The sequence below is a fragment of the Lithobates pipiens genome, unplaced genomic scaffold, assembly GCF_037356315.1.
Source record: "Lithobates pipiens isolate NorthernLeopardFrog02 unplaced genomic scaffold, aLitPip1_a1.2 Scaffold_18, whole genome shotgun sequence".
Classification (NCBI taxonomy): Eukaryota; Metazoa; Chordata; class Amphibia; order Anura; family Ranidae; genus Lithobates; species Lithobates pipiens.
The window spans coordinates 642,454,680-642,471,298 of record NW_027507758.1 but is presented as its reverse complement, the minus strand read 5'-3'; the positions used below and the strand labels follow the sequence as shown (position 1 = coordinate 642,471,298).

General features: G+C 45.7%; 3 protein-coding genes across 6 annotated transcripts in view; 2 read left to right on the top strand and 1 right to left on the bottom strand.

Moving 5' to 3' along the window:
- Nucleotides 1-16,619, bottom strand: part of LOC143989570 (uncharacterized) — a 146,520-nt gene that overhangs the window by 76,229 nt on the left and 53,672 nt on the right. The gene's annotated exons all lie outside the window — the stretch shown is intronic.
- The window catches only part of LOC143989636 (uncharacterized), a 353,768-nt gene that overhangs the window by 306,005 nt on the left and 31,144 nt on the right, over nt 1-16,619 (top strand). The gene's annotated exons all lie outside the window — the stretch shown is intronic.
- Nucleotides 11,173-15,569, top strand: LOC143989788 (uncharacterized). The gene is made up of 2 exons (XM_077490057.1): nt 11,173-11,437; nt 11,492-15,569. The coding sequence occupies exons 1-2, from the start codon at nt 11,188-11,190 to the stop codon at nt 12,241-12,243; spliced, it is 1,002 nt and encodes a 333-aa protein (XP_077346183.1). The 5' UTR covers nt 11,173-11,187; the 3' UTR covers nt 12,244-15,569.

Sequence of the window (16,619 nt, the reverse complement as noted above, 5' to 3'; positions counted from 1 at the left end):
GTGCTAATTTTAATGGCTAATATGCAAGATAGTGTCCTAAAAAGGGTTTGGGGACCTGCCTCCTGCCTCAGGGGACATGGGTCACTGCAAAAAAAGTTTTAAAAACGGCCGTTTTGGCGGGAGCACTGATTTTAATGACGATTAAAGTGAAAAAAAAAAAAGTGAAATATTCCTTTAAATATGGTGCCTGGGGGGTGTCTGTAGTATGCCTGTGAAGTGCCACGTGTTTCCCGTGTTTAGAACAGTCCCTGCACCAAATGACATTAAACGGAAATAACACCATTTAAAACTGCTTGCGGTTTTAATGTTATATCTGGTTCCTGCAATATGGTTGAAAATCATTCAGAAAAATGGCATGGGTAGCCCTCCCTGCCCATTACCAGCCTATTTGGGTCTTGTACACATATTAAGGGGAACCCCGTACCCATATTAAAAAAAGGAAATGCGTGTGGCCCCCAGGCCCTATATACTCAGAACAGCAGTATACAGGCGGTGCAAACAAGACAGGGACTGTGTAGGTTTGTTGTGTTTTAAATTTGAATCTGTTTGTCATTTTCAACTGGTACATTTTTAAAGTGTAGCTCCAGTCAAAAAAACTATCTTTAAGCTTTTTGGAAAACATAGGGAAGGGTTATCACCCCTGTATAATTTGTTTTGTCGTCCGTCTTTTTTCATCTCACTTGCTGTTGTCTCCTTGCGTTTGCAAGTAGGAGATGTTTGTAAGTTGGATGTTTGAAAGTAGGGGCCTGCCCTATATTATAGCGGTATGTACTGGGTACAGAGCACGCGGACAGCACGCACTATCTCCTAACACTACTGACTGCAAGCTCTATTATTAACCACTTGTTAGCCCAATGTTTGCATAAAGTGAAAGATGAAGTTATGCTGAGTAAATAGATATCAAACATGTCACTCTTCAAAATTGCACATGCCCGTGGAATGGCGCCAAACGTCGCTACTTAAAAAATCCCCATAGGCGACGCTTTCAATTTTTTTTTACTGGTTACATGTTTTGAGTTGCAGAGGAGGTCTAGGACTAGAATTATTGCTCTCGCTCTAACATTCTCGGCGATACCTCACATGTGTGGCACATGCGAGCACATGGGGACATGGGCGCTTTAATTTTTATTTTATTTTTTTATTGTTCATTTTACTTTATTTATTTTAGTTTGACATTTTTTTCCCCAAAAATATATTTTTGATCACTTTTATTCCTATTACAAGAAATGTAAACATCCCTTGTAATAGGAATATGGGGTGACAGGTCCTCTTTACAGTGAAATCTGGGGGGTCAATATGACCCCACATCTCACCTCTAGGCTGGGAAGCCTGAAATAAAAAATAAAAAAAAGATTCTGGCTTTGATCGTACTGGCGAGTTGGTAGAAGCACCGGAGGGCGGTGAGGGGTGGGGGGCGTCTATGGCTGGGTATTTCAGGGTATCACCGAGTATGGCTGGGTATCTCTGAGTATGGCTGGGTATGGCAATTTATGGCAGGGTATTACAGAGTATTAGCGGGGTATTGGCAGGGTACTACAGAGTAATAGCAGGGTACTGCAGAGTATTGGGGGTACTGCAGAGTAATGGCGGGTACTGCAGAGTAATGGCGGGTACTGCAGAGTATTGGGGGGTACTGCAGAGTAATGGGGGTTACTGCAGAGTAATGGCGGGGTACTGCAGAGTAATGGCAGGGTACTGCAGAGTAATGGCAGGGTACTGCACTGCAGAGTAATGGCAGGGTACTGCACTGCAGAGTAATGGCAGGGTACTGCACTGCAGAGTAATGGCGGGGTACTGCAGAGTAATGGCGGGGTACTGCACTGCAGAGTAATGGCGGGGTACTGCAGAGTAATGGCGGGGTACTGCAGAGTAATGGCAGGGTACTGCACTGCAGAGTAATGGCGGGGTACTGCAGAGTAATGGCAGGGTACTGCAGAGTATGCACTGGTATTGCAGAGTATTGGCAGGGAATTGAGGGGTTAAATTCGGTGAGCAGCGATGTGGGCACTGCAGATGCAGCCCACATCGCTGCTGACACCGATCTCTTTCCCCTCCGCTGTACCGATCGGTACAGAAAGGGGAGGGAGGAACAGGCGTCATAACATGACGCCGGTTTGTTTCCAAGTGATCACTCCGTCATTTGACGGAGCAATCACGTGGTAAACGGCCGCTATGAGCGCCCGTTTACCGTGATGCGCCGGGTCCTGTGGACCCGGCGGTCACGGATGCTCTCGAGTGCGCACACCTCGGGGCACGCGAGAGCAGAATTCTGGGAGGCCGTTAATTAATGGCCTCTCTGAGTTAAACAACCGCCCTGAAGCTGTTAATCGGCAATGGGCAGTTAAGTGGTTAAAGCTAGATCACTAGCTATATAGGTGAGGTGAATATAGTGGTGTATACTGCGGTCAGGGCACAGACAACAACCACTACACAGCAGCAAGATAGGAAATCAGCCAAAAACGATTGGTGTGTACTGTGTTGAAGGTACACAGAACACCCACTGCTTCAGATGCAAAGTAACACACTACAGGAGGCCGCCTTAAAGGCGGCCTTATATAGTGTGGGGCGTGCACTACACAGCCTGAGCTATGATTGGCCACAGGCAGGATGCCTGTGGCCAATCATGGCTCTCCTCGCTGCCGGCGCTGCGATTGGCCAAGCATGCGGGGTCACAGTGCATGCTTGTCCAATCATCGGGCAGCAATGCACTGCGCCAACGCAGTGCATTGTGGTCCGCGCGCGCGTCACTCGAATTTTGACGCGAACGGCCAAAACGTTCGGAATTCGCCGAACGCACGAACAGCCAATGTTCGAGTCGAACGTACAGCTCATCCCTAATAATGACCCCCGAGCATGTATCGGAGTGAACGGACATATTTCGAACTCTTTTTGGCTTGGGAGGGGGACACGGCAGGGATGTCCCCTATGCCCTCTCCTTTTTGCTCTGGTTATAGAGCCCCTGGCAGCCAAACTTAGGACTCGGGGTGACATTGAGGGACTTTTGCTTGGGGATCTGGAGGAACGTGTTTCGTTATACACAGACCATATATTGCTTTATCTGGGGGACCCTGACTAGTGATGGCTGAACGATTTGCCCGGCGATCGTTTCGCCGCAAATTTTGGCTGTTCGCGATTCGCCCAATCGGCGGACTATTGCTGCCGTTCACCCGGCGGACTTCCGTGTTTTTACTGTGTAAAAGAACTTTGACCTATGATGACACATCCATCATGGGGTACAGGACAGCCAATTGAGACATGACAGCACATGGACACTTGGACATTCCCCCTAACTTATAAATAGACCCGATCCGGCGGCCATTTTACATTCTTTCTTCTGTCACTATAGGGTGAGGTTGCTGTGTGGAGCAGGGAGAGATTGCAGTGACCCAAATCGCTAGCTATTTGGTACACAAAAGTTCTTTTCAGGACTGGTATAGGTGTTAGGTGTATATAGGTTTGCTGTGCTACTGATTGTTGCAGCAGCCTGAGCGTCTTTTGTCAGTTTAGAGAAAGGGACAGGACGGTGTGTCTGCTGCAGGGACAGTCAGTTTAGTCATCATCATTAGCTGTTACTATCAGGTCCACAAAAGTGCTATTCCAGTTATTGTTCCAGTAGCCTCTGTTTTGTCAGTTTATATAGGGACAGGCAGGAAGCAGTGTGTGAGGCAGTGAGGGTCAGTTTAATCAGCAGCTGTTACTATATTAGTTCCACAAAGGTTCTTTTCAGGACTGGTATCAGTGGAATGGTAATAGGCTTGTACACGTATAATATTCTTTCTTCCAAATATAGAAAGAATATTATACTTGACTGCTGCCCTTCTGCTGCAGTCTGCTAATCATTCAAACCTACTTGTTCCACAAAGGTCCTTTATAAGGACTAGTAATAACCTGGTGTAGGGTGCTATAGTACATAGGGTTGAGTGAGGTACAGTCTGCTATTCTATAAGGACTGGTATAGGTCCACAATACATAGGGTTGAGGTGCACTACTGCTGAACACTGCTCTATACTGCAGCAGTCCTTCATCGGTATAGGGACTGACGTACAGTCTGCTAATCAGTCACAACCTACTTGTTCCACAAAGGTCCTTATAAGGACTGGTAAGGTATAGGGTACAACAGTACATAGGGTTGCGTGAGGTACAGTCTGCCATTCTATAGGGACTGGTATAGGTCCACAATACATAGGGTTGAGGTGCACTACTGCTGACCGCTGCCCTATACTGCAGCAGTCCTTCATCGGTATAGGGACTGACGTACAGTCTTCTAATCACTCACAACCTACTTGTTCCACAAAGGTCCTTATAAGGACTGGTAACTTGGTCTGTCTAGGGTTCTAGAGTACATAGGGTTGAGTGAGGTACAGTCTGCCATTCTATAAGGACTGGTATAGGTCCACAATACATAGGGTTGAGGTGCACTACTGCTGACCGCTGCCCTATACTGCAGTCCTTCATCGGTATAGGGACTGAGAATTTTGTCACAGGGTCATTTAAAAAATGACAGGCAGAGGAAGAGTCGGGCCCTTCCGCAGGGGTGGTAGGGTTAGGGCAGGAGCAACAGGCTTGAGCCAAAGTGGGAAGTTGCAGAAGGTGCGTTCAATTACTTTAAAGTATGCACCAGACTTGGTTGAGTGGCTCGCTCAATCTTACTCTTCTGCACCCTCCTCATCCTCTCGATCTGCACCCTCTTCCTCTATGTGCACCCCCAAAGACACTAACACCACCACCACCACATACCTTCCGCTTGAGTCACAGGAATTATTTTCTGATCCATATCAAGAAGACATTTCTGATGCGCAGCCACTCTTGGTATTGGATCAGGAAGAGGAGGTAGCAACAACCGCTACTCAGCAGTCTGACGACAGTACCCAGATCAGCCCAAGGAGGAGGTTAGTCCCCGGTGTTGCTGCCTACTCCGAGATCTCTACTTATAGCGGTGGTTAAGGTGACGTTGATGATGACGTGTCTAGTGATGTCTCGTGGGTGCCCACAAGAGAGGAAGAGGAGGGGAGTTCAGAGGGAGATATGGACCAGCAGATAGGGAGGAGAAGCAGGAATAACTTACATTGCACAGGAGGGACAAAGCAGACTGCAAATGTATCAGGAGCGAGTCATCGACCATGTACGGTCACATCTGGCGCTCCCAGGACACCGGCACATGGCTCCGCAGTGTGGGCTTTTTTTAACGTGTCCGCTGCTGACAATAGCGTTGCCATCTGCAATCTTTGCAGTCAACGCATTAGTCGCGGTAAGCCCAACACTTAAGAAGGCACATGAGCAGCCATCACCGAGCCAAATGGGAGCAACGGAACACACAAGCCACATTCCAGGCTCTCACCGTCCAGCCTCATCTTCTACTTCTCCTTCTCCTCTCTCCTCACAATTGTCCTCCACTCCACCTTCCATCACACCAAGCTCACGTTTTTCTGCAAAAAGGCAGGCTTCCGTGGGCCTAATGTTCGAGCGTAAAAAAATCATGACGCCGGATAACCCTCTTGCCCAACGGTTGACGGCTGGCTTGTCAGAACTGATAGCCCGCCAACTACTGCCATATAAACTGGTGGACTCGGAGGCCTTTCGCAAATTTGTGGCCACTGGAACACCACAATGGAAGGTCCCAGGAAGGAAGTATTTCTCAGAGAAGGGCATCCCAGAGCTATATGGCCATGTTCAGCGGCAAGTGAATGTATCTCTGGCACACAGTGTCGGTGCCAAGATACATCTGACCACAGACACGTGGTCTAGCAAACACGGGCAAGGAAGGTATATTACTTTTACTGCCCACTGGGTGAACCTTCTGACAGCTATCAAGCATGTAACCCGTGGCACCCGTGTAGATTTGGTTTTACCGCCACGGATTGCATGCAGGTCTGGCCCTTCTTCTCCTCCTCCTCCTACTCCATCCTCCTCCCTCTCCTCCTCGGCTGACTCCTTTTCCGCTGCACCGCCCAAGCTCCCCAGAACCTATTCGACATGCCAGGTAAGCTGTTGCCATGCCGTGCTGCATCTGTTGTGCCTGGAAGCCAAGAGCCACACTGGCCCGGCACTCCTTACAGCTTTGCGTTCACAGGCAGATCAGTGGCTAACACCGCTCAATTTGACAGTTGGTAAAGTGGTGTGTGACAACGGTGCCAATCTGTTTAGCGCATTGAAACAGGGCGAAATCACACACGCGCCATGCATGGCACACGTCTTAAACTTGGTCGTGCAGCGATTCGTTGTCAAATACCCTGGGGTCCAGGACATCTTGCGGCAGGAAAGGAAAATCTCGGCCCATTTCAGAAGATCTTACACGGCCATGGCTCGCCTTGCTGACATTCAGCGGCGACACAATCTGCCGGTCAGACGTCTTATTTGCGATTGCCCGACGCGATGGAACTCAACCTTCTATATGCTTGATAGGCTGCTCCAGCAGAAACATGCAGTTAACGTCTACCTGTATGAACTCTGCGGCAGAACAGGTTCTGGGGAGCTGGGTTTTTTTCACCGCGCCAGTGGCTGCTCATGTGCGACGCATGCAGACTTCTGCGGCCATTTGAGGAGATCACCAAACTGGTCAGTCGCAGCCATGGCGCCATCAGTGACATGGTACCTTATGCCTTCTTTATGGAGCATGCACTGCGTCGTGTCATTGATCAAGCTGTGGAGGAGCAGGAGCGGGAAGATGAGGAATTTGCAATGCTGGATGAATTCCCAGTGGTGGCTACTCTATCTGAGACAAGTGAACAACAGGAGTCTGAAGAGGAGTCAGAGGAGGATGGTGCCGGGGCGGATGAGGAGGAGCAAGAAGAGCATGCTTTAAACCTTTCTGGGACCCCTGTTGTTGTGCGTGGATGGGGAGAGGAGAATGAAGAGGACGACATTATCCTGGATGATGAGCAGGAGCCAGGCCACCACACCACTTCCAGTTTAGTGCAAATGGGGGCCTTCATGCTCCAGTGTTTTAATAGGGACCCCCGTATAAAAAGCATAAGGGTCAAGGACCAGTACTGGGTGGCCACGTACAACGGTGCAGGTGTCAGTGATATATATCACGGTGCTGGTGTTAGTGCTGTATATCACGCTGCTGATGTCAGTGCTCTCTATCACGGTGCTGGTGTCAGATGACTCTATCACGGTGCATTGCTGTATGTCCCGCTGCTGGTGATCATCTCCTGCACCCTCTTCTTTGCCTACCCTGGTCCCTGACCTTCCCTCTCCTCCATTGCCTTCATGCGCTCCACAGTCCTGAATTGTCACAACAATTTCCCATATAAAAAAAGAATGCTTGTAGTTGTCGATCCCAGATTCACCTCATACATGTGTTATGTCATTGGCCATGTGGTGGGACTATGTTTGCAAAGCTATTAATTATTTTGTGGCTGCAAATTTGACCTGTAGGTTTGCGAAGTTCGCCTCCTATTGAAGTCAATGGGGCCCGCCGAAAACGTTCCGGTTCTTGAACTATCGGCCACGTTCGCGGTCCGCGTTCGCGAAACGTCCCGTCGGAAGTTCGTCCATCACTAACCCTGACCAATCGCTAGCCAATGCATTCCGGGTGATCAAGGAATTCGGAGACTTTTTGGGGTTTCGGATTAACTGGGCCAAATCAACACTATTTCCCCTAGACCCGCAGCCAGGTTTAATGCCCCCTCCTCGATGTCCTCTGACAGTCACAACCCAATTTAAATACCTAGGGATACACGTTCAATTGCCTGTCGAGTCATTCACGGAGGTGAATCTCTGGCCGGTAATTAGAGACTTTAGGGACAGAATACAAAAATGGAAGGAACTCCCGCTCACTTTATTAGGAAGAGCTAACTTGTTTAAAATGATTTATCTCCCGAAATTTCTATACATAGTCTCTAATGCCCCGCGGTTTATCCCTAAAAAGACTTTTGGATATATTGACTCCTTGCTGACCTCCTTTTTGTGGGGTGGCAAAAAGAGTATCGCTGACCATTCTGCAACTGCCGGTGGGGAGAGGGGGTCTGGCAATCCCAAATCTTCGTATGTACTACTTGGCGTCACAGTTAGTTCAGGCTCATTGGCGTATGTTTCCGCAGCTGAACAACGCAGCGACAGCAGTGGAGGCAGCTGTGGCATCCTCCTATGAGACGCTTTTAAATTTCTTCTTTAGAGGTGAAGTGCCGATGTAAAGTGGCATGACTGCACTCAAACCAGCTAAACAGGTGCTAGAGACATGTACAAGACATATACAGGACGCACCCTCCTATTTATCGCCAAATGCCCCTCTGTGGTTTAACGCTTGTTTAAAAGATTTTTTCCTCCTGGATGATGGACACAAGTGGGCGAGGCATGGCCTTGTCTATTTACATCAGCTCTTTGACAATGGGGACCTTAAAACATTTGCACAATTGAAAAGAGAGTTGGATATTCCTGACTCATGGGCATTCCAGTACGTCAGACTCAAACATGTGGCTCATGCTCAATTTGGGACTGGGCCAATACTTTTGGAAAACACAAGAATGGAAAAATTGCTTGCAGAACCGGACCACACACAACATATCTCTACCTATTATGCGGTTCTTCTGGCCAAAAAACAGCCCAGTGAGGAAAAAATGAGGAGCAGATGGACGGAGGTGATTCCGGAGATGACTGAGGCCCAGTGGGAGGAAGTTCTAACCTCCTATGGGCTCACAGTCATTTCAGCTCGGGACAAACTTATACAGTTACGATACCTTCACCAAATGTATTATACCCCACACAGACTATTCAGGATGAGCAGAAGAGATGACCCTACTTGCCACAAGTGCCAGGTGGTAAATGGTACCTTTATTCACATGGTGTGGGAGTGTGGTAAAGTAAGACCGTTGTGGTCACAGGTGTCCCAGTTTATTGCAGACATTATTGATCTCCTGAATATATGTAGGCCACTCTTGGGACTCCTGGGGGTAATAGAGGATGAGGTGATGAATAACAATAAGAGACAGTTCCTACGATTACTGTATTACTATGTCAGAAAACTTATAGTCTTGAACTGGATAAAGAGGGAGGTTCTTACCTTATCCGCATGGAAAGGACTGGTTAATGCAAATATTACCCTGTACAGAATGACTTATGAAGCAAGAGGTAGTAAGAAAAAATGTAATAAAATATGGGGTAGATGGATAAATTCTAAGGAAACTACACCATGCGACATTTAAAGGACATGACTATATACCACTGTAGAATAATATTCAATGAGAGATGCTATTGGTGAGGGCATATCTGGGGGGGGGGGGGATGACGGCACACAGCACAGATAGGTGTGGGGGAATTAACCCCCATGGTTTTGGTTTGTTTATTAGTTTGTTTTTTGCTTTGCCATACCACATGCTGATGGACGATATGACCCGTAACCAATATAGGTAAATGGTAAATTATGCAGAAAGAAAAGCTATATGTGCCAACATATCTTTATCTGTGGACCGTACAACCTTGTAAACGGTCCATACTGCTGCTGCCTTGTTGATTATGGTTGAGATTATATTCTGTAAATGATGCTTTCTTTTTTATGTATGTACACTTGGCAAATAAAAACTTTATTAAAAAGTGCACTACAGGGTAGAGGAATTCACACACACCCGGCTGCTGGGAGGTCAGGAGGGATTAGAATCCAAATCCACAACTGACAAACAGCCCTGTGAAGTTCCCTGTACTGTCTCTGTGATGACATTTACCCGGCCCCCCTCGTTTGTTCCTTCCAGCACACTAGGAGTTAACACAGTGGAATGTGCAAACGAGGGGGGGCGGGTAAATGTCATCACAGAGCACGTGTAGGAGCCGGTGTATGTAGAGTACAAACATACGTGTACACTACATACTGCTGCTAGAAAATACCTGTGTGGGGAGACTGGTGATAAATGAAAATATAATCTATTAAGTGCCCCCCCGCTGTATGTGTATTCTAAAATATATGCAGCTTTTCATACCTCGTTTCTTAGTGTGTGTGTAACTGTATAAGCCGCTGATGTGACTGCTCACTGCTCTCCTCGTTCTGGCCCTCCTCTCTCCTCTCTCAGGCTCACGTCTCTCGTCAGGTCAGTGGGTGTTCTCAGCCCCGCCCACCGACTGTAGCTATCCAATTAGAAGAGAGGCGGGCGGGGCTGACGTCAGGAGAGACGTGAGAGGGGAGGGGCTGGCCAGACCGATCAGTCACATGAGCGGTGTATACAGTTATATACACACGCTAAAAAACGAGGTATAAAGCTGCATATATTTAAAGAAAACACATACAGAGGTGACCACTTACTGGATTATCATTGTATTTATAAAAAAAAGGCATTTTGACAAAAACGCTCGGATCTCTCTTACGGGAGGGGCGGGGCAAGTCAGGATGACGTCCCCCGACATCGATTTTTCGGGTCGCATGCATCGATGTCGCATCGGGGGCCCCCCAATCGCGATGCAGCGATTAAATTCCACACCCCTACAAGTCACTGAGTGCAGTCTCAGGAGATGGGAGGCAGCGGTGTGGGACCTCTGCAACTTGTCTCATGTAATCATTTCATCTTCCACTGATTACTGAATACCAATATTATGAGTCCTGACCCTTACACTGTATACTTTATATTGTACATTACATACTCCTGACACCTGCACTATATACTCTATGTTGTACATTACATCATTCTGATACTATATAGTCCTATCTGTTGTATCTTATACAATATGTTGTACATTACATAGTCCTGACTTCTTTTGCACTCATTTTCTACCAGCTGGACATTTTATATCTGATGATGTGATTGGAGGACAGACTTTTACATGGTGATAATAATGTGATAACATCCTCAGACTTTGGAGCCTTAAACAGAAAGTGATAATGGGGGAGGAGTCAATAACCCAATGATGGGGGTCTTCAGGATCAGTCCAGTCTTCATCTTGGTTGTTCTCCCCCCATCCTCACTCTCTGACCTCTGGTGGGGCTCATCCCCGCTGTTATTCATGACTAAATCATTGACTAAATAAGGAAGTGCAGGACTTCTTGTGTTGGGAAGATGGCAATGAGTGATAGAGGGGGAGGGGACACTCGTCCTATAATCCCCTCATCACTGTCACTCCTATAGAAGACAGTTCTCGTTGTTTCCTCCCTCTCTGACTAAGGTCCATGAATAAAGAAATGATCTGGTAGGAGATCAGAGGACCCATTTACTAGTTACCTTGAGGGGGGAATTGTAAGATTCTCAGAGACAAAGCTGCCTGATGTGGGCGGAGTCCTGGTTTAGGGGAACCAATCAGCTGATGTCTAGTAATAATCTTTGTATTTCTATTTTAGTAGATGGACGGGAGATGAGGAAAACCTCAGAGGATTGTCTCACTTTGTCTCCAGACTGTAAAGTAGAAGATGAGGACATCACACAGTATAGTCCAGGAGAAAACCCGACTACCTCAAATGTCCATCCGGCACCACACAGTGTAGATGGACCATCGTATTCCTCTTATCCTGAGGAACCTCAGACTGTGCGGGACGGTGCCGGACCATCGTATTCCTCTTATCCCGAGGAACCTCAGACTGTGCGGGATGGGGCCGTCCTTCCAACAGAGAAGAGCTTTTCCTGTCCTGAGTGTGGGAAATGTTTCCGTTTTAAATGTCGTCTTAATGTGCATATAAGATCTCACACAGGAGAGAAGCCGTATTCCTGTCCTGAATGCGGGAAATGTTTTTTACAGAAGTCTTGTCTTAACAGACATCAGAGATCTCACATAGGGGAGAAGCAGTACTCCAGTCCTGAGTGCGGGAAATGTTTTTTACAGAAGTCTGATCTTTCCACACATCAGAGATCTCACACGGGGGAGAAGCCATATTCCTGTCCTGAGTGCGGAAAATGTTTTTCACATAAGTGCCATCTTTCCATACATCAGAGATCTCACACGGGGGAGAAGCCGTATTCCTGTCCTGAGTGCGGGAAATGTTTTTCACAGAAGTCCCATCTTTACAGACATCAGAGATTTCACACAGGGGAGAAGCTGCATTCCTGTCCTGAGTGTGGGAAATGTTTTTTACAGAGGTTCAATCTTTCCACACATCAGAGATCTCACACGGGGGAGAACCTGTATTCCTGTCCTGAGTGCGGGAAATGTTTTTGCACAGAAATCCCATCTTTACAGACATCAGAGATCTCACACAGGAGAAAACCATATTCCTGTCCTGAGTGTGGGAAATGCTTTTCAGATAAGTCCAGTCTTTCCAGACATCAGAGATCTCACACGAGGAGAAGCCGCATTCCTGTCCTGAGTGAGGGAATTGTTCCTCACTGAAGTCCTGTCTTCCTGTACATCAGGGACCCCACACAACCCTCGAGATGTATTAGTGCCTTGAGTGTGGGAAATGTCTTCTATATGAATGTTGCTGGACATCACAGCTCTCATGTGGGGAAGAAGCACACCCTGATATACACCTCAGATATACTCCATGGCTGATCTTCATCATGGAAGAAACAGTTGATAAGGAGATCAAAGATCATCAAAGACATGGATGAAGTGTTGTAAAAATACAATGGATGGTCTGGTAATGTACTTTTATGTCATGGCTTTCTTCCAGCTCCACACCCATGCACGCGCACACCCAGAAACCTCCACTGTCATTGGCTGCAGGTCCCAGCCAATGATTTTGCCCCGTACCCTGCTGATCACCGGCAGCCAATGACAAATCACTCCTGTGTTTTATTTTGTAAACACGGGGAGCTATCTTGTGATTTCTTCTCTTCCCGAGTCCTTTTCTGTTCAGGAAGAGAAGAGAACACCACACTGTGAGTATAATCACCACACTTTACACCCACACACCTTAGATTGGCACATTTAACCCCATTGGTTGCCCTTTACCCTTTGATCACCCCGTCACCCGATCAGTGCCATTAGTACAGCGTCAGTGTACAGTATTTTTCACCAATCGCTGTATTAGGGTCACTTGTTACATCAGATAGTGCCAGGGTCAGCTAGCATTAGATTGTCCGCACACTATCACTCTCACACTATAGGATCCTGATCACCACCATTACTAGTATAGTGTCTGTATGGATCACTATCCTGATCACCAACATTACTAGTATAGTGTCTGTATGGATCAATATCCTGATCATTAACAGAACTATATTAGTGCCCCACCTTAGTATAGTGTCTGTCTGGATCAATATCCTGATCACCGCCATTACTAGTATAGTGTCTGTATGAATCAATATCCTGATCATGAACAGAACTATATTAGTGTCCCCCCTTAGTATAGTGTCCCTAATAACGCAGTGTTAGCAGATCAGCCCTTCTACCCCCCAACAAGTGCAGTGTCAGTAGATCACCGGCACCTCTCATACATTGCACACATAATCGCAGTGTTGGCTGAATCAGGCCTGATCTCTTCTAGCACTAGCAGGTAAGATTTATTTGTGTAGCACCCTGGAGTTTAGTCAGGGAGCTCCTCACAAATTTACTTGCCAGGAGTAGGTCTCCTGGTTAATTGTTAGAGATCTATTGATTTCTCCCTAAGTTTGGCCTTGTTGCACTTTTCTCTTCTACCATTAGGTGGCCGGGGACTTGGTGTTGTTAGATATGAGAAGGGCAACCCAAGGCCAGGTTATGGGTATATGGGGTGAACGACAGCAACATACAGGATATACAATGTAATACTGATATATAATCATACACATAGGTTGGACTTGATGGACTTGTGTGTTTTTTCAACCTCTTCTAATATGTAACTATGTAAGCTAGCTGCTGCCATAAAAATGGTATTTAGCGTCAAAGTACCGAGGTACGGGTACAGCAATTTGCGTGAAGTGGTTAAAGGGTAACTCCACTTGCGTGGCAAAAAAAAAGCAAATAAAAAAATAATAATATAGCGCATATAATTGTGACACTAATCATATTGTAATTGAATGTTATTAAAAATGACCTTTCCTTTTCAATCTGCAGCCAATGTAATGTTCTGAGAATACATTGCAATATGGCTACCTGGAGTTGTTCTGTACACAGAGTGTGTACTGACCACTCCCCAGAAACATCATTTCCTGCTTGTGTGATTGGCTCACCAATTTTCCCAGAAGTCTGCCCTAAGATACAAGTCAGATTTCAGGCATTCCCTGAAACAAAAATTTCATTTTTTAGAGAGATACTTTCAATAGGAACACGTCTAAAGGGATGCAGGCCCAGCAGCTTTCCTCATTAGTGCCCTGCAGCTGCACAGCTGATGGTTAATTATGAAACCACTCCCATTAGATTCACTCATAACAGAGGCACAGGCAAACACACAGGGATTTCTTCAGAATAACAAAAGGTAGGAATCCGCAACAAAGATTGTTATAATCCCTGCAATGTACACAGATCACCCAGAGGGGAATGTTTTTTTCTCAACAAAAGTGGAATTACACTTTAACCGTTGTAATTTACTTCGCAGGAACACCAATCAGCGGCAGCACTGATCTGTTTATTCTGACAGCAGCAGGTTGTTGCTCTCAGAATATAAACATTCTTGCCTGCAGTGCTGCAGGAGGAAAAAAAAATGTGTATACCCAAGCATGAGGGGCCTGTGCAGTCAGTGAGTGGATTGCTCCTTTGCTCCAGCATATATATTTTTTTCATCTTTTTGGTATAGATTTCAGTTAAAAAAAAGTGTTTTTATTGTGTAAATCTCATATCGTTATTGTGTTTTTTTGTTAACCATTGTTTGCTTTAGAGCAGGGGTCTCAAACTCAAATTACCTGAGGGCCACAAGACAAGTTTTCATATCCCATGGGGGCCGCATGCAAACTTAAAAAACAACAGTACTGGTGTCAGCAGACACATTATTAACCCCCATCACTGGTGTCAGCGGATTCATTATTAATCCCCAGCACTGGTGTTGGCGGACGCATTATTAACCCCCATCACTGGTGTCAGTGGATGCATTGTTAAACCCCAGGACTGGTGTCAGCGGACACATTATTAAACCCCAGCACTGGGGTCAGCGGACGCATTATTATACCCCAGTACTGGTGTCAGCAGATGCATTATTAAGCCCCAGCACTGGTGTCAGCGAACGCATTAGTAAACCCCAGCACTGGTGTTAGCAGACACATTATTAACCCCCAGCACTGGTGTCATTGGACACATTATTAACCTCCAGCATCAAGCTGGAGTGTAACACAAAGAGGGAGCCATGTGACGGGAGTCACTTTTGGGCACAGGGTGACCAAGAAAATAAAGAAACGTGTATCTGCCATATTAGAAATAGTGGCTGATTCATAATGCTGGGACAAATACTGTTAGGAGATGCTGATGTCAATTCCAGCCACCTGTCTCTGCCTGTGTCTGCTATAATGTAAATGAGTCTAGTGTGGCTTCTCTTTCAGCCATTGTTGTCTGGGCTAATTAACCCTGCAATTGTATGAAGGAGTTCTGTATTGAGATGTATGATAATGTGTATTGTATAGTTGGTGAGCTAGGAGACGTGAAGTCTGTCCTAAAGGTCATGTCTCTGAGTCACCTAGGCTGTCTAAAGGATTAGATAATTAGCTCATGTTAATTAGGTTTCTGGTCTGAGGTTGTACTTTCATCCTGCTGTATATATTTGTGTGAGATCTCAAAATAAAAATTCATTCCTGTTTGAACCTCAATACAGAGCCTCGTCTCGTACTTGGGGGAGAATTATTCATATGGTTTCTTGTTCGGCTGATTGAAGTGTTCGGTAGCTGCCTTCGGAAATGGAATGTCCTAAATGGCTTTAACCCCTTTCATACTCGGGGTGTCGTTACAGAATAATTTAAAATGTTTTCTTAAAAGGCAATGGAAATGTTCAAAGGAATCCCATAACCATTCCATAAAAGCATTCCCGGCATTAAACTTATATCTACACCTGTACAAAACCCTCCACACACCTACATGTATATAAATATTTATATAGATATACGCATGTGTACAACCAATACTAAAAACCATTAAAACATATATAGACATGTACATATATAAAAATACAAATACAAGCCTATACATGCATGTATGCAGCAACTACTGAAATTAATAAATACAAATACAATAATGGATACTTCTATGAACACATTACTGCCAACCCACTGTGCATTGAAACAATGAAACTTAGCTAATTAATTACAATAAACCGGAGGAGCAATATGGGAGCTTCCATGTACATAGTAAACATAATTGTCATATCCATATCCAATTAGCAATAAATATACGGTCATTATATTCCCTCATTACCCCACTTTAGTCTAAAATATTTTATAAAAACAAATCCTGTTAGATAAAAATACTGTTACAAAAAGATTCATTATTCTAAAAATCTATTACATACCTTTTAACCTCACTATAGAACTACCCTATCGAAACCTACCATCTACACACATTACTCTCATCCATATCTGCAGCAAAAAGACTCATTGTGCTTATCATCTAGTTCCAAAATTCAATGCACCCTTCTATCCCCATGGCAACATAGCTCAATGCCATGGGCATGACCAGACTAGGTGTTTGGGCTGAGCCCCTATTAATAATATCTATATCACAGAAAGAGGGGGCCACATGCCCAAACAAGCTTAGCGATAAAAGTAAGAGTAAAGGATCGTCTTAGCTAAAACACATGTACTAGGGGCCTCTGTGGGTACTACAAGAGTCATACTACATTATGCAGTTCAATTTCCTCATTCAGG

Coding starts and splice junctions, on each gene's coding strand:
- LOC143989788 (XM_077490057.1), top strand. CDS start 11,188: ATGTGGGCGGAGTCCTGGTTTAGGGGAACCAATCAGCTGATGTCTAGT. Junction 11,438..11,491: donor TTCCTCTTATCCTGAGGAAC/CTCAGACTGTGC, acceptor ATCCCGAGGAAC/CTCAGACTGTGCGGGATGGG.